General features: G+C 39.2%; 3 protein-coding genes across 14 annotated transcripts; all 3 read right to left on the bottom strand.

Annotated features, from left to right (window-relative positions):
* Positions 1–860: 860 nt before the first annotated feature.
* On the bottom strand, positions 861–5,299 carry LOC135335026 (uncharacterized). Of its 5 annotated transcripts, none has more exons than XM_064530423.1 (12): positions 5,025–5,299; positions 4,581–4,751; positions 4,471–4,524; positions 4,068–4,316; positions 3,838–3,978; positions 3,593–3,793; positions 3,026–3,313; positions 2,798–2,896; positions 2,484–2,678; positions 2,118–2,171; positions 1,124–2,070; positions 861–1,061 (listed from the first exon to the last, which is right to left on the bottom strand). In XM_064530423.1, exons 1-11 carry the CDS (start codon positions 5,127–5,129, stop codon positions 1,126–1,128), a joined length of 2,502 nt encoding a protein of 833 aa, XP_064386493.1. In that variant the 5' UTR covers positions 5,130–5,299; the 3' UTR covers positions 861–1,061; positions 1,124–1,125. The 5 variants fall into 5 exon arrangements, with proteins under 5 accessions (XP_064386493.1, XP_064386505.1, XP_064386501.1 ...); XM_064530435.1 differs by having other exon boundaries at positions 3,593–3,775; XM_064530431.1 differs by having other exon boundaries at positions 4,581–4,736; positions 5,025–5,298.
* A 751-nt stretch (positions 5,300–6,050) lies between these two features.
* LOC135335167 (extracellular signal-regulated kinase 1-like) lies at positions 6,051–10,896 on the bottom strand. Of its 3 annotated transcripts, XM_064530594.1 has the most exons (11): positions 10,625–10,896; positions 10,159–10,293; positions 9,647–9,778; positions 9,492–9,593; positions 8,741–8,854; positions 8,486–8,692; positions 8,188–8,253; positions 7,877–8,083; positions 7,520–7,582; positions 6,531–7,466; positions 6,051–6,317 (listed from the first exon to the last, which is right to left on the bottom strand). In XM_064530594.1, exons 1-11 carry the CDS (start codon positions 10,874–10,876, stop codon positions 6,294–6,296), a joined length of 2,238 nt encoding a protein of 745 aa, XP_064386664.1. In that variant the 5' UTR covers positions 10,877–10,896; the 3' UTR covers positions 6,051–6,293. The 3 variants fall into 3 exon arrangements, with proteins under 3 accessions (XP_064386664.1, XP_064386656.1, XP_064386671.1); XM_064530586.1 differs by having other exon boundaries at positions 8,486–8,854; positions 10,625–10,894; XM_064530601.1 differs by having other exon boundaries at positions 8,486–8,854; positions 10,167–10,293; positions 10,625–10,893.
* Positions 10,897–12,161: 1,265 nt separating this feature from the next.
* On the bottom strand, positions 12,162–20,187 carry LOC135335422 (probable serine/threonine-protein kinase DDB_G0281745). 6 transcript variants are annotated; one of them, XM_064530913.1, is made up of 10 exons: positions 20,046–20,187; positions 18,402–18,578; positions 16,894–16,986; positions 16,546–16,674; positions 16,118–16,259; positions 15,700–16,061; positions 15,519–15,624; positions 15,348–15,466; positions 13,226–13,300; positions 12,162–13,175 (listed from the first exon to the last, which is right to left on the bottom strand). In XM_064530913.1, the coding sequence occupies exons 1-10, from the start codon at positions 20,121–20,123 to the stop codon at positions 12,288–12,290; spliced, it is 2,169 nt and encodes a 722-aa protein (XP_064386983.1). In that variant the 5' UTR covers positions 20,124–20,187; the 3' UTR covers positions 12,162–12,287. The 6 variants fall into 6 exon arrangements, with proteins under 6 accessions (XP_064386983.1, XP_064386990.1, XP_064386994.1 ...); XM_064530920.1 differs by lacking the exon at positions 20,046–20,187 and adding an exon at positions 18,764–19,328; XM_064530924.1 differs by lacking the exon at positions 13,226–13,300.
* Positions 20,188–21,068: the final 881 nt, after the last annotated feature.

Here is a 21,068-nt window from a genome sequence, read left to right as displayed (position 1 = left end):
ATGACTATTATAATGACCAGAAGACAAAAGTCATGAATACATGTGCACTCTGTCATTATCGTGCATGTTCTGTTCTCAATCCACAACACCAAGACCATGCACTCTTGTATCTATATCCGTGTACATATACTTGCAGCAGACAAAGAAGCGATGTGTATATCCTGTTAGAGAGCCGGAGTTTATAATTGTTTTTCATTGATCCCTGAATCTTCATATTGATCCAAGTTATCCACTCAGATCCAAGTCATTGTCAGTTACTGATCATGGCTGGGGGAGGTATTCTGCCACCGCCATTGTGTCTTACCAGGAAGCAGCTAACATACGACTGGCTCAACAATTAAAAACTGCGTAGTACTGAGTATGGTTAGTATGCATGGTTATTCGTGCACTTACCTTACTATTAAATACCGTGTATAGCGGGAAATTTGTTCGGTTGAAAAGTTTCGCTATTTGGTTCAGCAGAAATGCGTATTAAGAAACTACACCCACAAAACCAGTGCGTGGGAGTATTATCACAGTTTTAATTTTCGCGTTAACTGCTCCGCCCTTGCACTCCACGACAATTTCACGCTATACGACTACAATATGATCTTATCAATTACAAGTTACTGAGTATCTCATGGTTTCGCTTCCGTATATAAAGGGTAATTTTCGTGGGGCACACATGGTTGAAGGTCTGACCACGAATATTTTACGTTGATTATCAATAATTATAATACCTGATTCAGAACTGGAGCCATGCACTCGTATCTCTAAATTAAACCTTTTGAGTTAATTAACATATATAGCCTAGCCATCATTGTACGTACGCATGCAGCAGGTACCACTGCACCTATAGCTGATATGTAGTTTTCACAGGATCGAAGTGGAAAATAAATGAATATACACTTACTAGAGTTAATGCTTGCATTCCGATTGATAAAACAATAATTATGATCGGAGAGATTGAGAGACTATAAGAAAATGTTTCAGCATATAATTTTGTTAGATGCAGCATTATTTCTTTAACTTGATGACAGTGGACATGCAGGTGCGAAGGCATAGTGAGTGAGTACACGGGCCTGCAGAGACAAATGAGAGTCATTAATGTTTTTGCACGCGTACATAATTATTATTTGCTCACCATTACAGTTGCAAACGCTTCTGCATATCGATAATATCTTGGTAAGGTTTGGGGTGCATCGCGGCAATTTGAATCAGCATGTAATTAAGATTGTTAGTGGTGGGTCTTCGTTCAGGAACATCTTGAAGGCAGTCACAAATTAATTGAACAAATGGATCATCAGACGGCAACATGTTTATCCATTTCGAACGTTTTTGAATATGAGATTCCTTGCGAGCCAATCCCTCGGGGGTCACATAACTGTCATAGAATTGTGGATACTCTTGTAGAAGGACAAATAGTATTAGCACACCAAAGGAGAAGACGTCCAAAGCAGAGCCGTATTTTGGGATTTCAGTAAGTGCCTCAGGAGGCATATATCCGAGAGTCCCAGGATTCATCGACTGTTTAGAGGCAGCCAGAGGGTGGACATTAATGATTCTTGAGACGCCAAGGTCAGCAATCTTAGCATGGAAGCTCGTTGTGAGAAGAATATTAGCAGCTGTCAGATCGCGGTGAACAACGCCCCGAGAATGAAGATAGAGCAAGCCTTGAGAAACATCTAGAAGAATTGACACTTTCAACCACATTTCAATATTACTATACTGTTTCAGACAGTCCTCGAGATTCGTGTACATGCGCTCCATTACTAGTGTGAGCTCTCTCCCGTAATCTCTCTGTGGCCCGTAGTACACACCCATGAACTGGACAATGTTGGGGTGGCGGATGCGACTCAGCAGCACACACTCGTGATAGAATTTGACATAAAGAGCTCGTTTGTCATCTAAATTCACTCCTTCTTCTCCCCCTTGACCAAGCAAAATGTCGTGCAGTCGTTTGGCAATACAGCTAATCCCATTCAGTTGAATACGATAGACAGATCCGTACGACCCAGAGCCTTGTTGCTCACCAAGCTCAGGGAGATGTGGTAGGATGTAGGGAGCCAGCTCATCCTTGTAGTTAGTTGCCTGCATGCATGTTGCACAAAATCAAAGCAATAATGATTTCTTCTTACCTCTAACTGTCGATTAAGCCTCTTGTTTTCATTTTGATGATGCTGAAGGCTAGCCTGGAGGAAAAATTGACACAGTGAACAAATATAGCAGGAGTGCATATACACACAGGCATTTTCTTCTTGCTTCTCTCTGACGCTGAAAGTCAGATTAATTTTGTGAATCCCACAACGTTTATCAATTCTTCCAAGTTACTTTAATCATGAACTTATCAATCTTCCTGAGTGCATGCTCAGGGTTTCATTTGGGATTAAAAGTTTGGGAGGGAAGGTTTGGACATGCGTAAGCAAGAATGGGGGGTTGGAGGTTCAACCATACCCCCCTAGATGAAACCTGGTCCTATTTTAGTATTGTACAATTATAATTACCTCTTTATCAGCGAGCAGCAGGATGTCAGCCTCTTTTTCTTGCTGTAGCTCTACTAGCTGTTTCTGATGCTCTAACCGAGTCTGATCAGCTGATGTGAGCAAACGTGCCTTCTCGGCCTGTGCTTCAGCTGATTGGACAGCTAATGCTTTATTGAAATTCTCAGTCAGTTGTCTCCGCTGTTCATCGTGCTTGTTCTATAATAATTGTATAGAGTAATATGAGAACATGCTTGAAACATATTCCACTTCTAGACAAGCTATATAATTATAGGCTCAGCAAATCAAATTACCATCTAAGAGCTATACCCACTGACCTGGTAAGTTTCCCTCGAACGACTCATCTTCTCTTCATGCCATTCCTTAAATTCATCGATCATCCCTTTGTACTCATCTTCAAGATGTTTTCTCTTGTTCTTTTTGTACATACATAGTATCAATTGTGGTATACTAATACTGATGCACCAACAAAAATAATGTATTTCGCAATAACAGGCTTATATTAATTCAGGCTTATATTTCATTATACAATCAAAACCACTAACCTTGTACCCTTGTTCCCTTTCTTCCAGTTCCTGTTGATGTACAGCTTCTCTCTGTCGGAGCCTTTCCTCCGCCGTATACTGATACTGAACTGTTAGTGTGGAAGTTTCGACAGCTACATCACTGTGCCAACGTGTTCCTGTTGTAGGAGACTCGTCATTTCCAGTGTTAGTGATTGGTTGCTTAGTAGCTTCATAACCAAGTGGGAGAACATTCTCATATGGCTGTGCTTTCGATTGCTTTTCAGAAGTCTTAGGCTCACACAGTTGGTGCTCCTCCTCTTCAGTACCCTATACACATGTACAGTTAGTGTACAGAGGAGGGTACAACACGTGTGCCTCGATTAAGCTGATTGTCTCTACAATAACGTTGAGCGTGGGCGTAATTATGCCGCCCATGCTCAACATTATTGCAGAGGCAATTAGCCTAATCGAGGCACGCGTGTCAACCTCGTATAGTTAATGTATATGTGATATCCTTTTATGGAATAATGCTAAAGAGGGTATTTTAAATTAAAACCCACAGGTATGTGAAGCCTTATTCATCCGATAACAATCACTGTAGCTTACAAATAGCAGCATTGATTTCGGCCGCTCCTTTGTCTTATTTTTCTCCTCTTTCTTGCCAGACTCATATAAACTAGTAAACCTCTTGAGTCTGGGTTTTAGAGGTGGTCCGCATGTAACTGAACGAGCAGGACTCGCATCTGTTTGCTGAATATGTGGTGTCTTCATTAGAGAACTGCAAACAGCCTGCATTTCAATGGCGTGCTGGACATACATATAATTATAGCCACTTATAATTTCTGCAATACCTTAGCATCTAGTAATTCCACTGCCGTTCTTTTCACTGAATTTCTTTTCCTTGGTTTAGGATGGGTTATGGAGGATCTCCAAACATCTGAAACTTTGGGATTTGTATCTGTTTGCTGGACAATCGGTGCCTCACTGCCAGCCTGTATCGGTATAATTATTGTGTTAAGAGTTGTCCTGTCCCGATTATGCATAGCTGAATATACAATAGCTATACGTACATATATCATACCTGAATGGTCACCGGTCCCTCATTAAGAAGATGTTTTGTATCAGCAATTGCAAGCGACAGCTTTTCCAGCCCCTGTCCAGCATCTTGTAGCTCCTGGACTGGTGTTTGGTCACTATTGTTCCTTCTCCTTGGTTTGATAGGGATGTGGGGTCTGCATACAGTTGAACTAATAGCTGTTTGCTGTAGTGTTGTAGCACTGTCAGCAGCCATTACTTTGTGTGCAATGACTGTATCGGCTTTGTCCTGTACCTGCGGTCATACAACCTTATACAACCAGTATAGACATATTAAATTATAGTCATGTTATAATCCGGCCTGGAATACAGAATCACACTCATCAATATATTGGTGAACTAAACAAGTACACGCCTCACTCTCTTACACACCTCACTCTCTTACACACCTCACTCTCTTCATGAATTGTCCTTCTCTTCTTCAATTTTTGCGCAAGTTCATTCTATAAAAGTAAAGAAATAATTATACAGAATTAATTATCATTTTCGATGACATTACATCGACTCCAGAATTTTTTTGTTCACTCTTCTTATCTTGTTGAGGTCTAGGTTTTGAGCAATGTTGTACTACACCATTGTCAGAGTTCTCTCTCAACATTGAAGGTGTGTGGTCACCACCAGTCCGCTGCTGCACTCGCATCTGGAGCTCTTCTGTCTGAAATGTAAAGTCCTGAGACGTGACACTACTCAATGGAGAATGCATGAATAGTTAGAGCTACACTATAACTAAAATGTGTAATAATCACGACAAGATTTTAACTTAGTACATATATATACAGTGTTAATTAAGTCTGCTTAATTCTAAGTAGCTATACAATGTCATTCCGTATTATTTTAGGGCAGCATGGTATTATAGCCAGTAGCATTAAAATTATGATATATAGCTATATATATTCATGCATGCGTGCATACCACATGCAGTGATCACTATAACCACTCTCACCAGTGTTAGAGGCATGGCTGAGGCATCGTGTGGACTTGTCACCATCCCAGGACGAGTTAGCGTGTGTTGGTCCTCAGCATTCTCTTGGTATCTATTGTCATCCATTGGTCTGTTCTCTTTTGCCGATATCTTTTTAGCTATAGCTGCAAGTGTGTAGACTAATTATAGTTGGCTGGGTTGCAACTTGCAACCCAAAGGAGCTTATAGGCTGACTAACTAAATATCAATATAATGGCTATTAGATTACACAAGTCATGTGCACAAGTGGTCAACATGTTGATATTCATTGGGTATTCCCTGGCCTACCCTGAAACCATGCATATACACATCATCCCCAAGAATGTCATGGCTTTAACAAGCTCACTGTGCCTCATGTCAATCTATACCTTCCTATACAACAGTAAACACTCAGAATCTACTTCAAGCTATAATAACTGTATATTATACCCACTGGTTTTGGACAGTTGTTGTGTTGTTCATAGCTATGTACAGTGCATCCAGCTTAGAGAGTAGATATACCACAATTTTAGTCAAATGTGTGAATAGTTGTTTAAAGGTTGATATCTTTTGATTGGAACCTTTTTAAGAAATGGTGCGATAGTACCATTGTGTAGGTGAATGAACAAGCCACAAAATATCAAAACATGCATGAAGTGGTGGGTTTGAAGGGATTAATAGCAAATTGCTATAGTGGGTAATGCATAGGTTAGAACACTAACCTTAAACAGCTATAAGATAATTGTTGAATGGTTTAGGTTTCCTGGCTATCCTTTATGAGTTTGCAGTTCACTTAATTCATGATTTACTGGTTTTCTGATATAGATCTACTTTTGGTTAGAGTAATAACTTCTGAAAATTAATAGCTTAGCTTTTAAATGTCTGTAGTAAGTTTACAGATAAATGGGCTACATTGAGAAAATCCTCTATACATGCTTATTCCATTGCTGAGATAACACTGAAAAACTCTACTGTTTTGATGACATCAGCTCCTGAAGATTGCAGTACTACTATATAATTATTGACACAGAGTGGACGCACCAACACAACGTATAATTATATAATTATTATAGCCACTATAATAACATCATAACATTGTCATAACTTATATATACTACAGGCGAGTAAATTGCACACATTTTTCCAATAGGGCACATAGCTAATTATATAAAAACTCAACAAAACAAATTTTTTGTAAGTGATAATTATAATTATACGAACTATAGTGATACCAGCTAAAATGTAAATTGTTCTCATTGCGTGTTCGAGGTGTTATGCAGGTAGAGTTGTGGGTTTCTGCAATGAGAAATACAGTATTTATTCAGTGATTCTTAGAGTCAATAACATGATTCTGCTGCTGAAAAAAGATTATTCTATGAACCGATGTAGCACACTTATATTCACTGTTTTGAATAATGCAAGCTATAGTTCAGGGTATAAATTGCATGCAATGTAATTCTGCAGTTGCTGGCAAATAGGAAATAAGATTGTGCTGTGAACACAACTCACCAATGTTCTTTGCATTTCAATAGTATCTACGAACGGCTTTGGGAACTGCTGTGCAAAATGAATCAGAGTTGAGTTGAGATATTGAGATAATGGTCGCCGTTTAGGCTCGTCCTGAAGACAACGGCAGATTAGTTGTTTCATTGGATCGTCTGGTGATAGTTTGCCAATCCATTTCCTTCGCTTTTGTATCTGAACTTCCTGTCGTTGAACGGTGCCAGTGACTGTCTTGAGAGGAACCTCATATGGCTTTGGGTATTCTTGATTCAACACGAAGAGCATGATTACGCCAAACGAGAATATATCAAGAGCATAGCCGTACATGGGGATTTCGGTTAGTGCCTCAGGGGGCATGTAGTCAGGATTACCAGGAGCCATGGTTTGTTTAGTGCCGCTAACTTGGATGATTTTTGAGACTCCAAGGTCAGCAATTTTAGCATGGAAGCTCCTTGTGAGGAGAATGTTGGGAGCTGTCAGATCGCGGTGAACAACACCCCGAGAATGAAGGTGAAGCAAACCTTGGGAAATGTCTAGAAGAATCGACACCTTTTGCCACATTTCAATGTTGGGATAGCGATGTAAGCAGTCGTACAAATTTGTGTACAGGCGCTCCATTACTAGTGTAAGCTCTTTCCCGTAATCTCTCTGTGGCCCGTAGTACACACCCATGAACTGGACAATGTTGGGGTGGCGGATGCGACTCAGTAAAACACATTCGTGGTAAAACTTTTCATAAGCTGCTCGTTTTTCCCTTAAATTCACTCTTTCTCCTCTCCCTTTACCAAGAAAAATGTCGTGAATTCGTTTGGCAATACAACTAATCCCATTCAGTTGTATAGGGTAGACAGATCCGTACGACCCCAAACCTTGTTGCTCACCAAGCTCAGGGAGCCAAGTTAAGATGTAGGGAGCCAACTCATCTTTGTAGTTAGACTCGGTCTGTAGCCACATGCACATGCAATCATCTGTTAATTCAATTGATTTCTTCTTACCTCTAACTGTTGATTGGTGAATCTAAGCAGTTGGATTTCACTTTGATAGTGTTGAAGGATATCCTGGAAGGATCGAAGAACACCCAACAATAATTGTACGTCCAATAATACAATGGTATATATAGTCTTATTAGAGGTTGTTTGTAATAATTATTAGATAAGTGCTAATCATCCGGCATGTATACATCAGTATAATTATGTAAGGCTATAGTAATTTGAATGAATGACAAAAGCTCTGCTCCTTTATCAGTGTTACTTTCTATGTATATCCCTGAACCATTTTTTGGTTTGTCTCATTGTGTGCAGTTTATCAACAACCTATAATTAGTCATGCTGTCTAACAATCATATTTTTTACCTGTTTGTTGCGTTCACACTGCTTGACTTTGCGATTCAAACCATCATTTTCCTGCTGTAACTCCACAAGCTGTTTCTGATGATCCAACTGAGTCTGATCAGCGGATGTAAGCAGACGTGCCTTCTCAGCCAGTGCTTCAGCTGATTGGATAGCTAATGCTTTATTGAACTTCTCAGTCAGTTGTTTTCGCTGTTCATCGTGCTTATTCTGAATGAGAACAAAAGTGGAATCCAGTTTTGATGGACAAGGCTCAGTAAAGAAAAGCATGCACACTATGATTATCATATCATATTTACGACAGAGTTACCCACCTGGTAATTTCGCTCCAAATCATCTACCATCTTCATGTACTTGTATTCGAGGTTTTTTCTTTTTTTCTTTTTTGTACATAATTAATCAAGGGGTTATAACAGCATTAATGGTGGTGGTAGTAATCACTAAGTGTCACATACTAAAGCCGTCGTTAGATATCACACGCAGAACAATTCTATTCATAAGGACATACAATTATGGTAGTCTATTAAAAAAAATCATGCAAGAGTCATACTAGCTAACAATGTATCTCGCAATCAGCAGGTCTAATTCCATGCACTGCACAAAACCACCAACCTTGTACACCTTTTCTTTTTCTTCAAGCTCCTGTTTATGTGTCTGTCGGAGTTGTTCCAACTCTGTACATGTATACTGAACTGATAGTGTGGATTTGTTGACAGTTGCATCACAATGGTTTGCTCCTGTTCTTGTTATAGGAGCATCGTCACATCCAGCGTCACTGATAAATTCCTTAGTAGTTTCATAACCAAGGACACGTTCCCGCTGTTTTTGTTGAATTATAATATCAGCTTGTTCTGCTTTGGTGCTCACCACTTTTGGTTTTACACTTTTCTGAAGTGGGAGAACATTCTCATATGGCTGTGTTTTTGATTTGTTTTCCGAAGACTCTAGCCCATACGACCGTTGACGCTCCTCTTCAATACCCTATATTTATTACATACATGTGTGCGATAACGGATTGGTGCATGTGACTGCAATTAGTGCATGAGAGGCATATAGATGGAAGAGGAAGAGGGAATGGAAACAAAATGATTTACGTAATGTTTTATAGTGAAGTCTATACGATGTGGCACTGGACCCTTGCAATGTTGTGCTATATATATTGTTGTCCTGTGCCTATGTACTGTATTATTGTAGCCATGCATTAATTTTAACCTTATAAAGGTAATTCCCAAGCTTTGACATTCCTTTCGGCTAAATGCTGGGTCGGTGAGGGACACACTACCAAAAACACGTGTAAGAGGTATATGGAGGAACTATTGCAAAGCGTTTGATTTTCTGATTTCTGAGATGCCGGCCGCTGAGTATCTTGAGTTACCTGCTGGTGAAAACTCGCATCGGTACACGATAGGTTTCCTATCTGTTTGCTGGAGTGTTGGTGTTTCACTTTTAACACTATCAGCTGCTTTTGTTATTGTTGTGAAATGGCTGCATTAGCATTTTCAGCCTGAATATGCATATAATGTTATTATATAGCTACACAGTAAAGCAACCATGGATGCTATATCATCTTGTGAACATAAACAAAGTATAAGTATGAATTTCTACAGTATACACTCACTTTGCTAACCGTCTTCTCATTTTGAACTGCTGGATCCTCTCGCGATCTCTTTTCATCGTTAACTATCATTCTCCGCTGCTTCAATTTTTGCATAAGTTCATTCTGTATTAAACGGATTAAACTGGCAATTATCATTATTACAGTGTTACGCATACATTGGCTCCATAACTTTCTTGAGAATCCCTAGCCATAACAAGTTTTGTGCAACGTAGTGCCACACCAAACGTTGATGGCTGTGCATGATCACTAGTTCCAGCTTCCTGTTCTAACTTGTCCGAGGCTGCCAGCTGTTGTGATTCATGTAGTGCATGCATGGCGATGATATTAGTTACACTGTAAAGACGATGTGTGCATGGTTTTCACCCAAGTGCAATTTTCAGTGACAAATGTCAGGCATATGCATTTGCAACATAGTCAGTCACGCACTTTACCACTTTTTTTATCATATCAGTGTATAGCTATAATTATGATCAGCTCATGCATGTCACTGTATAGTCAGCCTAAATAATCAACAAAAACAGCAAAGGCATGCTATTATATATAATAGTCAGATTATATACGACCATATCAGATTATTATACATGTCGCTGATGTCGGGCATATATAATCATGCATGAGAATTGCCTATCATTCATTTTGCTTAGCTCTAACTATAATTATAATATACATTTTCACCACGAGATCCAACAAAGTAAGTAGCACTTCTACTCTTTCTCTCAACGTGGTCATTCTTCCCCCTCACAGTTGATGATGTGTGGTCACCACCATTCTGATTCTGCAATTTCATTTTGAACTCCTCTGCCTGAAAAATTCGTCGACAATGCGGCATGATCGTGATGTGTAGGACTATAATTATGGTTCGCGAATAATTACGTACTTAGCTGTACAAGCTAAATTCATAGAAATAGCGTATGGATTTAGCTTGGCTTTAATTAGCTATAGTTATAATTAGAATTCCCCATGCCGGCTAAGAATAGTAAAAGCTTAGAGTATTAATACAAAAACGTATGCATGTATATACATTGCAAGACCAGCAAAAAACAGAGCTCCCGATACCATAATTTAGCAATGGTACAACATACAATTGCAATTAAGTCTAACAATTGATAATGAACTATCCCTAATGCACTCACCAATAAGAATATGGCACCGTGTGGACTTGTCACCATACCAGTATTCTCTCGGTGCCGATGGTAATCCATTAGTCTGCTCTCTTGCGTACCTCTCTCTGACATTTTACACTGACAGAGCTTGAGAAGCAGTTGCAACTTACTCAAAGGAACTTGTGAATAATTAATCATAAATGCTCTTACACATGAAGCAATGTTCATTATTTTAGATCTATAATAATATTTACTTAGACTATACAAATTATTATAGTGCATACTGTGATAGAGTGCATTGTGCATGCTGTCATTGCATAATGGTCACTGCCACTCACTGGTCAGCATGGGTATTCCCCAGCTCCATGACACCTCTGCATGCATGCATGTGCCCTATATATATCTTTATATCTATATATGCACCTCTATAATAATTATAGTGGCTAGTATATACTGTCCCCTATAGCTCAGCTGGTATATACCTAGTAGATATTATAATTACAACATGCACACAAACACTCGAACAAGTACACATGTCGATAATTTGTATACTGAATAGACAAAAATCAAACAATAAATTAACAGATGCATGTATACTTACTAGATCCTTCAGTATATAGGATCCCAGGCAGAGAGATTACGGGAGAGAGCTCACACTATTAGTCTAGATCTAGTTATGGAGCGTCTATGTATGAATCTCAAAGACTGTCTACATCGCTATCTCAAAATTTAAAAGTGTCAATTTCCTGCTCTTGATACCGTCTCTATGCCAGTATACTATAATTATGTAGTCTTGTACAACAATTATTATTTTTTACCTCTTTATCAGCTTCATATAATTATTGCTTGACTTTACAATTCAAATCATCATTTGTTTGCTGTAACTCCACTAGCTGTCTCCGATAATATCCAATCTGGCCTGATCAGCAGTTGTTCCAATTGTATACGGAACCAGTTTCCAGCACATCAGTGATCTGTTGCTCAGTATAGCTTCATAACCAAGCAAACCTTCTTGTGAGGTGGTCATGCATGATATAAATTGCATGTGAAATACCGGTGTGTGCAGGAGTTTCGCAAAATTAATTAATGCAAAAAAATGTTCATCATCATGTGTAAAATATTAAGCTATTAGTAGCTTTATGTTATGTAGCTTTGACATGCACCTCCACCGAGGCATCAGCACCCGCGGGTGCTTTCATTATTACAGTATATATAACTAGTGACCTGGGAAATCCACTAAGGTGAAAACGAGGGTGATCGAAAAAGGTATTTATCAAGTTTTTCACCATTAAATTTTATCAGGACCTGATCATGATGATGTTGGTACCTAACTGTAGTGTACATCTTCAACTATACCCACTAAATGACGTCCGTCTCAGGTATGTGTGCTCAATCCTTGAAATTGCAGAACCAAGGCAATTGAACCACCCCAGTTTATAAAAACCCTCCATACATGTTCAGATTGGATGTGATATGGGATTAATTGCTGTACAAGTTCTAGTGCACTAATAGGACATCCTCCGATTAAAACAATACAATTCACAACAGTTACTATAGATTGTTGTCGTTAATTTTCAAAAAGATAATGCTCACACATGTACAGTAATAACTGTAACAATTGCAATGAATACATGCATTATAGGTAAAGGTAAAAAAACAAATTGTTCATGCATGTAGACTTACAGTATAGTTGCTAAAGGTCATATTTCATTTCTTGAAGGGTAACGTTCACACAATAAGTGCTGGGTCGGCTTTTGGGGTCATCTGACAAACACCACAGGACAAGTGAGATTAGTTCAGGTTGTTTTTGTTTCATCATCTCAATCCACATTTTTCTCTTGAAGATTTCTTGCTCCCCCTTGGCATCATTGGGCACAGGATCCCAGGAAAGGTCAGGTGACATCTGAATCCCCACATAAAGAGTGAGAACGCCAAACGAAAAGACGTCGAGGCTTTCGTCATATGTAGGATTATCTTTAAAAGTCTCAGGGGGCATATATATGAAATGACCTGGAATTTTCGTGAGTCGTGGAAAACTTCTATTTAACATTCTCGATATACCAAAGTCGGCTATCTTGGCTCGGTTATCGGCTGTTAGGAGAATGTTGGCAGCTGTGAGATCACGATGGATGATAAAACACTCCTCGTGAAGATAGAGTAATCCACAGGAGACATCGTGAAGAATTGATACCTTAGTGCGACTAGGTATGTCTGGTGTACTGCTGAGGTACACATTAAGGTCAGTGTGAAGTCGTTCCATAAACAGTGTCAGATCAAACTCATCTTTACCAAAATGTACTCCAAGGAATTTGACAACATTAGTATGTTCTGCTCGGCTCATTAAAACGCATTCGCGACAAAAATTTTCGTGATATTCCTTTATTATCTCAGGGTGGTTGTCACGCCCCATAAGTATGTTATGTAGACGCTTAGCGATACAAGGAGTCCCATTCAAGTTGACTGCATATATAGATCCAAAACTGCCACTTTCAATTTGGTTTTGATCAGAACATTGGATGGGTGTCTTTGATTTCACAGTGAACTCCTTAACTTCCGTACTATACTGGCGTTTCTCTTCGATCTGCATAACAAATCATAATTAATACATCAAGTGATTACAGAATTGATTACTTTTTTAGACGGCAATAGCAAGGCAATCTCTTTCATACGTCTATCCAGTTGCCTAAATATTCTACTTGCTTGTCTCTGCAAATACGTATAGAATCATGATTTTAATAATTATGCATGCATACGCATGCATGTATACCTGATTCTAAATGAAAGCACCACGGGTGGTGATGCCTTGGTGGAGGCACCAACGCTTAGGGCAATGAAGCTAAAGTATACTATATAGCAGACTATTTATCAATTCATTACATTTGCATATACAGGGTATGTTCGAAGGAGTGGGAAATGATATACCATGATTGTTTTTAAAAAAATGCAAAAAGTTCAAAGTCCATAATTATTATAATGCAGCTCTTTAATTGTCTCACTCTTGCAGCTTTATACCCAATATAAAACCAGTAGGTATAGTAATTATTTTGACTCCGATTCAATTCTATTTCTGAAGGGAAAGGCCACACCAAGAAACTGGCTGGACACATTGTTTATTTTCTCTGTTTGTTATAATTATGTCTCCTTTTATTATCCATGAACGTTTTAACGAATTATATAGTGGTATAGCCAGGATTTTGGGAAGGGCAGGGCTCAAATTGGTTGAGCATAGGTGCTGAATTTCATTGCTAAAAGAAAGGTCATCACTTACCCTCAGCAGTATAAGCATGCTCATCAGCTGATAGCCCTGCCCACATTTCAGTAGTAACTATAATATGCATGCAGTACGGCAGAATAGATCGAAAGATCACAGTGATCCAAGCTAAGTTGCAGGGGGGGCTCTGCCTACGCCACTGTTATAGTACTGTTATTAAAAATTGCACTATTTTAACATTCTTTTTACTCCACTTCGTCTAACTGACAAGAAAGTAATTAACATTCCAATGATGTGGCAATATCCCCCCATTTCCTCAGAGGGAAAAATGGGGGGGGGGGTTGGTAAACTGTGGGGCCACTCCCCTTATTGTGCCAACATTCATATCACTGCATGTTTGAACACCTTTTAATACCGATGACAGCTTATAGGCCACTTGGCCACACCACATTCATATATGCTTAATATTACTAAGGGCGTATGAGAGAAAAGGGCATGCAACTCACTATTAGTCCAACGTGCGATATTACTGTACTTTTCCAGTAAATTCCACCGCTCACTTACAGTTTTTGCTTGCAAGCTGTTGCATGTATAGGCCCTGGCAAATTATGCTGGCATAATTTGGGGCATAATAGGTTAGGTCATTATGCTGGCATAAAGTCCTTGGGGCATAGCATAATAGGGTTAAAATTTTGAGAATTTGGTACAAATACGACGGTCCTCTACTGTTGCTGAACGTGTTTTTTCTCTTTTAAATATCTAGAAAATTTTGTTGAATCTTCAGTTATGTTACAAATGTAGCATTTTAAAGAAACCACAGTGCAAATATAAATTATGGCATATTGCACAGTGAAGCCAGGTACATCAAAGCTAACAAGTTACCACAGTGCAATATTCCGCACAGCCAGAAAGCTTAATTGTACTAAAGTTGGAATGATCTCTTTTATATATTGTTCCTACAACTCACTTTTTTGTGGTATCAAAATAAGGAATGCAGAATGCATGAACTCATTATAACTATGCTTCTCCCATACAACAAATCAGTTATTGCATAATCACTCGTGCAATATGTCTGATATTGGCTACGTAGTAATTAGTGGTCAAGGGCCGTAGCGTGCTCATGCAATAACTAATACGATAAACATTATTTCCTTTGAGCCAGATTTATGCTATAGAAGGGTGCATGGGAGGGGAGGGAAGACTTTGCAGCTGACAACTGAATATGTTTATGCTTGTGATGGAGCTAGCTGTAGCTATATAGTGCACATTACACATTCATGTGCAACACATGATCCCATATAACTGGGCCTTGCATTTGATCACAAGTATGCTGCTAAACAGGAAGTGGGCACCATGCTTTTCAACACTATTTAAAGTAAGTAAGTTTCTTGCCCAGAATTTTCTCTCCAAGTACAGCCATTTCCTGCACAGGATTTCCGAACTATTACAACCTGGATTAGAAAGCGCTTCTTCAGATTTGCGCACCTGAGGCATACTTTCAATTGTAGTATAATAACATAAATTTCCTCTTGTGGACAGTACCTGTTCCAAATTATAATTTTCTTCATTTTGTAATCTCAGTATTTCCTCCATCCGAAGTCGTGTCACTTCCTCACTTTGGCTCCTCAGCTCGTCCTCCATTTTCTTTATTGAGATCCCAGCTAGGTTCACACAAAAATTTAGCAATCAAATTAAAAAAATCCAAGTCATTACCCATGGCATTTTTCTCAGCGGTAAGCCTCTCACACTCCTTGGTTAGTTGGTCAATCTTCTCAATTTGCAGGTTATACGTTGTTCTTTTTCTTTCTTTCCTGCTCATCTAGATGTAAAATTATCACTGAGGCATGCACCACTGTCTTCATAATTATAAAATCACTTGGAATAACTACCATACTTTCTTTGTTGGTTGAGTAGGAACAGGATCACTCTCAGACTCAGGATATCTCAACACTGGCCCGAGAGTCCATTCCGTCTGCTGCTCTATCACACTCCACGCAGTTTCAAGTTCCAGCAAGATAGCTTCATCTGCATTGATCACAAACCACCACTTAGTCATCTGGCCTTCTCTTTTCTCCTTAAACTTGCGCTTGATGGTGAGGTTTTGAGTTGAAACATTCGTCAGGGATTCTATGGCATTGAGAACAGCTTGAGAGGTGGTGGACTTCAGTGTACGCCACACCTTCCTACAACCTGGAGTAGGGACTCGACTGTTCCATCGATATATGTCAGAGTCCCGATCACCATGCGTACGACCACCTGAAGAATAAAGAATTGTACCATCATTTCCAGGTTGCTTGTGTTAGTTTTGTCACCTTCTTGTGGTTTTTCCTGGAAATTTTCACCAGTAAATACTTGCTCAGCTTGTTGAGTTCTGTTCTTAATTTTTGATTGTTTCTCAGAAGAGTATAGCCCACTCGTTGGTTTGTGCTCTGTCTGTTGAGTCCCGTGATGATCCTATACATGCATGAATGTATTATAAGAATATTAGAAAAACTTATATCCCTTAAAAGCTATATGTATAGAAAATGCAGAAATGATAATGTGTATACTTATTAGCTTTTTTGTTGATTCGCACATATACATGCGCATGACTACAGTAAAAACACATTCGTTACAGTAACATAAAACGTGTTAAATAAAACGCATCTTTTGAAATTTAGAAATGACACTGATGCATCTTAATGGGTTTGAAGGGTATGCACATAGCTGAACTGAGACGTTCTGTGCCAGCAAAGGATACCTGCTTCAGTTTCTGGCGAGCATCTTGTAGTACCACTGCTATCTGCAGGTCACTAGTTGTTGTCCTCCTCGAATTGATAGGGATGTGGGGTCTGCGTACAGTTGAACTAATAGGATTTTCACCTGTTGGCTGTAGTGTTGTAGCACTGTCAGCAGCCATTACTTTATGTGCAATAACAGTATTGGCTTTGTATATAACTATGCCCTGAGTTAATAAAGCCAGAAATTATGGGGATTTAAATTCATAATAATAAATTATTATTGTTTATAATTTTGTGAGGGGCATTGAGGGCAGTGTCATAGTACATCTTTGAATATAATAATTATCAGAATAACCATGCACACTCACTTTATCAAACATCTTATCAAGTTCAATTGGATAGGCCTCAATCTCTTCACCATTCATTTTCCTCCTTCGCTTCAATTTTTGCGCAAGTTCATTCTACATTAGTATAATTAATAGTATGGTTAAGAGTGCAATATGGGATAATATAGCGTGAGTAACAAGCAATGCCAAGGCTTCTAATTGCACGAGGCGTATCCGAGTGCTATATTAACCTGTCTTGATCCCAGGCCGATCGAGTTTTCGCTTTTATAATGGTTAGGCGAACAACTAGGCCTGGTACTAGTTCAGGGCCGTAATAAAAAAAAATGGGGGCTTTGCGGGTATAGGGGATATAGGCCCAGGAGTGAGAAATTCCCCCTCCCATCCTGCCGGAGGCGAAATTTTTACATTAATTTGTATGTTCTCAGAGATCATGCAAAGTTTAGTATCACAAGGTTATAATTGGAGTTATAATTGTGGTAGGCCGGCATAAGTATGTCTGCAAGTATAGTGTCCTATATAAAAGGAGTAATGTGTACAAGAAAAGGAATATGTACAACAAATCAGTTGCTTCACTCCTGTGCATGCATGCACATTGGCTCAGTGGATTTGGTAGTGCTGGTTGCCTGCGGCCCTTGGGCCTACGTCACTACTGAGCCAATATATTCCACGTGCATGTGTCACAACTATTACTTGTAGTCCGCATGCACCAAAAGTGGTCCACCTTTCACTTGTCTGTTGAGCTTTAGTTTAAACTACACTAATGAAGACCGAGTATTGCAACTGCCGAGTGCTCAGCATCAAAAGCATAAAACAATATTAAGACGCAAGTTCTGAGGAATATCTGATTGATGCTGTCTATACCAAAATAAAAACTGGTATCCATGCAGTGGAAGCATTGACCAATTCATCGCTCACAAAGGTCTATGTTCAAGTGAAACAGATGTGTAGTATCATTATCGTTTGATAGCTGCCTCTGACTGGAATATAGCTGGGTCGCAGCATTACATCACTATAATAATTTATAGCGAGAAAGATGTATGTCTGTGTTGATTTGAAGTAAAACATTGAGATAATCATTAGCACGAAAGAAAAATCTTGTTTGCAGCTCAGGGGGAGCATTGCGAGACATTGCAATTTAACACTAATTGACTTAATTGACTTGCATGCCTGGTCTGTTACAATAATATAGTATCACTTTACCAATTCATCCCCATGAGAGTATCAATGCATGAGTAACCCCGTTATGAATGCATGAGTAACCATACTATTAATCTGGAATGTATCAGTAATTGCAGTAATTGCACGTTGTCAAGGGAGTAATTGCACAGGGGCTGTTTTCACCGCGTCCGATTATTAAAACTGCAGAGAATTGCCTCATAAACGATTAGAAACCATATTATACTTGTACAATCAAGAAGGGGCATGCATATGCATGCACTCTCATGACAATTAAGCAATGGCAAGGGTAAATAGCACTTGGCTTCGCCTCGTGCAATTACCACTTAAGGCCATTGTTTAACTTTTCATACATCGATTCCAGAATTTTCTTGTTCACTCTTCTTAGCTTTAGGTTTTGTGCGACGTAGTACTACACCATACAATGGCCTTGGATTGATGATTTTTTCAGAGTGATCGTTCTCTCTCAACGTTGAAAATGTGTGGTCACCACCAATCTGCTGTTGTCCTCTCATCCCGAAATCCTCCGCCTGAAAATCCAAAACATGATCATAATAACCATGTATCAATGCTACAAACTGTATAAACGGAAGATTGCATGCAATACTCTATATATAGGTATTTGGTAAATGTTACGTCTGTACATGCAGATGGAGATCTATACATTCAGTATTGAGTGCATCTATAGTTATACGGTATCATAGTCATCGCTAACCACTGGTGATGAGGTCTTGTGTGGACGTGTCACCATCCCAAGGCCCATCATTTCTACTGATTATAACTTAATCACTGAGAGCTTGTCAAATATACTATACTGAGTAGATATATCTAGCTGCAAGAGACTGGTGTGTGAACTACTATTAGCCTTAGGCCAGGCAACGTATAGATCAGTTATTGATTATGCTGACTAGATCTAGACAGTGCAATAATTATTATTAATCTACAAACGAGTTTCTAGAGTAAAGTACTAATCATTGGACATTGTCAAAGGAATGAATGACTCCCTGGTGGGAGTGACCCCCCCCGGTCATTCCTGCATGCCTAAGGTGTATAGGGACTCCCCCGGAATGAACGTGACTCCCTATGCACATGCTTGTTTTGTTCCTGCCAAATGAATGTGAATGAAGAGCCAGGATAAAGAGCAAGGTTAGTAGCAAGGTATAGCAATGAATAGTAGACAGCAAGTGACAGCTGGAATGTAGACCTATATGCATGTGAATGAAGAGCAAGGTTGCAACTGCCAAGGTTAATATGGGGGAAAGATCTGGAGCCAAGTGCTGAGCTGTAAATCGCCCAAATGTACAAGCACATGCATGCAGTGACACAATGGGTTGTTACTGTCTGTGGCCTCTATATTCAGCAGCAGAACAGTGGCAGTAACAACTGTGGTTTATTTGCTATTGCTCCTGGATACCATGAATTGCAAGGAGACAATTTGGATCACATCATCCTAAATACCACCTTGTATACGTTGTTTTGAGATGAGAAACTGAAGAAGATTTTTGAAGTCAAAAGAACTGAATATAGTCACAAGAGACCAGAGAGATTTTCCAGTATTGTAATCAAGAACTCTTGCTATATAATTATACTGCCCTTGTCTCCACCCTGACTCCTACAATGAAATGATATACAGTGTCGGGCCACTGTGATACATGCAACTCGTGGTATCATTATACGTATTGAAGTAGATCTCCAGTTGTTCTATAGCTAGTTGTAGATCTCAATAGGCTTTCGTTAATTCCACTGCTGTTTTTTGCACTGTAATAGTTATTATGCCTCGAGGCGTAGCCGCACGACAAGGGATATGGTAAAGCTGACTCGACTGTGTGTGTCTGTCTGTGTGTGTGTGTGTGTCTGTTCCAGCTGTAACTGCTCAACGGTTGCAATGCGACAAAAGCTAACAGCTTCTATAGGCTTCTAGCCACGTTCTCTTGGATTTTGATTAGTGGATTAGCAAACTAAAGCTTCTTTCTCGAGTTATGGCTAGTTTGACTCACATTGAATTGAAGGCTGTTGCAAGTCTCTTCAGAATCTTTCATAGCATCATCTGTCCGCACAAACTTTCTATTGAACATATGAGTTAGCCTTGCACTAAAGCGCTAGCTTTTTGTTAGCTACAATACTCAAAAAATATCTGTTAAAACAGCTAGCTAGCAGTACAGTACAGTATAGTAGCCATTAATTTTGTGAAATTGATCTCTTTGGACACACCCTTTAATTATTCCTATGGATGTAATGCGCATGCGCGCTCATTCTCCATGTGTGAGAAAATAATATCCAAGATCCAGATCCAGATCCTCCTGGCAGAATCGTCTTTGTCTTGAGGGCCTGGTAAGCCACAAAACACTACCATATAACAGTATAGATAACAATATGCATGTACACAGGTCTTTTCTTCTTAGATATTATATACACTGAACTACAGATCCTGGAAGAATCAATTTTCTTCTTTCTTGAGGTCCTGGTAAGCCACATAATACAATAAATAATAACAACAATAGATGCATGTAAACAAGTCTTTTCTTCTCAGTGAGATAAGCTAACTTTAATATAAAATTCATTATAGAAACTAATATAACACTAATACTTTTTGAGCGAAAGCATAACATGGCGAGAGGCATTAGCAAGCGCACGCTTGCAACACTCGTTGTACAAGAGTCAAACTAGCCATAACTCGAGAAAGAAGCTTTAGTTTGCTAATCCACGAATCAAAATCCAAGAGAATGTGGCTAGAAGCCTATAGAAGCTGTTAGCTTTCGTCGCATTGCAACTGTTGAGCTGGAACAGACACACAGACACACACACACACACACAGTCGTATCCCTCGTGCGGCTACGCCTCGAGGCATAATTATTGTTTCAAAACTATACGTATATTGCTGACTAAGTGATTAAAGTAATGATAGTTAAGGAACAGCTATAGACAAAAAAACTATCATTTGATATAACAGGCCTCTCACTGCAGATAACAGTGATATACTTGTTGTATAATTATAGTAATCACTGCATGCATGGTGCAAT

Source organism: Halichondria panicea, chromosome 1 (genome assembly GCF_963675165.1).
Source record: "Halichondria panicea chromosome 1, odHalPani1.1, whole genome shotgun sequence".
NCBI lineage: Eukaryota > Metazoa > Porifera > Demospongiae > Suberitida > Halichondriidae > Halichondria > Halichondria panicea.
The sequence above is the reverse complement of the archived record's forward strand: the minus strand, read 5'-3'. Positions and strand labels throughout refer to the sequence as shown.

Bases quoted from the DNA above. Each gene is read 5' to 3' on its own strand.
- LOC135335422 (XM_064530913.1), bottom strand. From the start codon at position 20,123: ATGTTCAATAGAAAGTTTGTGCGGACAGATGATGCTATGAAAGATTCT. The intron at 15,467-15,518 runs GTAATGACTTGG...GTGTGAACCTAG, and splicing joins CGCTGAGAAAAATGCCATGG to CTGGGATCTCAATAAAGAAA. The intron at 13,301-15,347 runs GTACTGTCCACA...ACGTATTTGCAG, and splicing joins AAAATTATAATTTGGAACAG to AGACAAGCAAGTAGAATATT.
- LOC135335167 (XM_064530586.1), bottom strand. From the start codon at position 10,876: ATGCACTATAATAATTTGTATAGTCTAAGTAAATATTATTATAGATCT. The intron at 10,294-10,624 runs GTGAGTGCATTA...CGAATTTTTCAG, and splicing joins ACGGTGCCATATTCTTATTG to GCAGAGGAGTTCAAAATGAA. The intron at 8,254-8,485 runs GTTGGTGGTTTT...TGTACAAAAAAG, and splicing joins AAAAAGAAAAGGTGTACAAG to AAAAAAAGAAAAAACCTCGA.
- LOC135335026 (XM_064530423.1), bottom strand. From the start codon at position 5,129: ATGGATGACAATAGATACCAAGAGAATGCTGAGGACCAACACACGCTA. The intron at 4,525-4,580 runs GTAATGTCATCG...TTACTTTTATAG, and splicing joins AAAAAAATTCTGGAGTCGAT to AATGAACTTGCGCAAAAATT. The intron at 3,979-4,067 runs GTATGATATATG...ATACCGATACAG, and splicing joins AGGGACCGGTGACCATTCAG to GCTGGCAGTGAGGCACCGAT.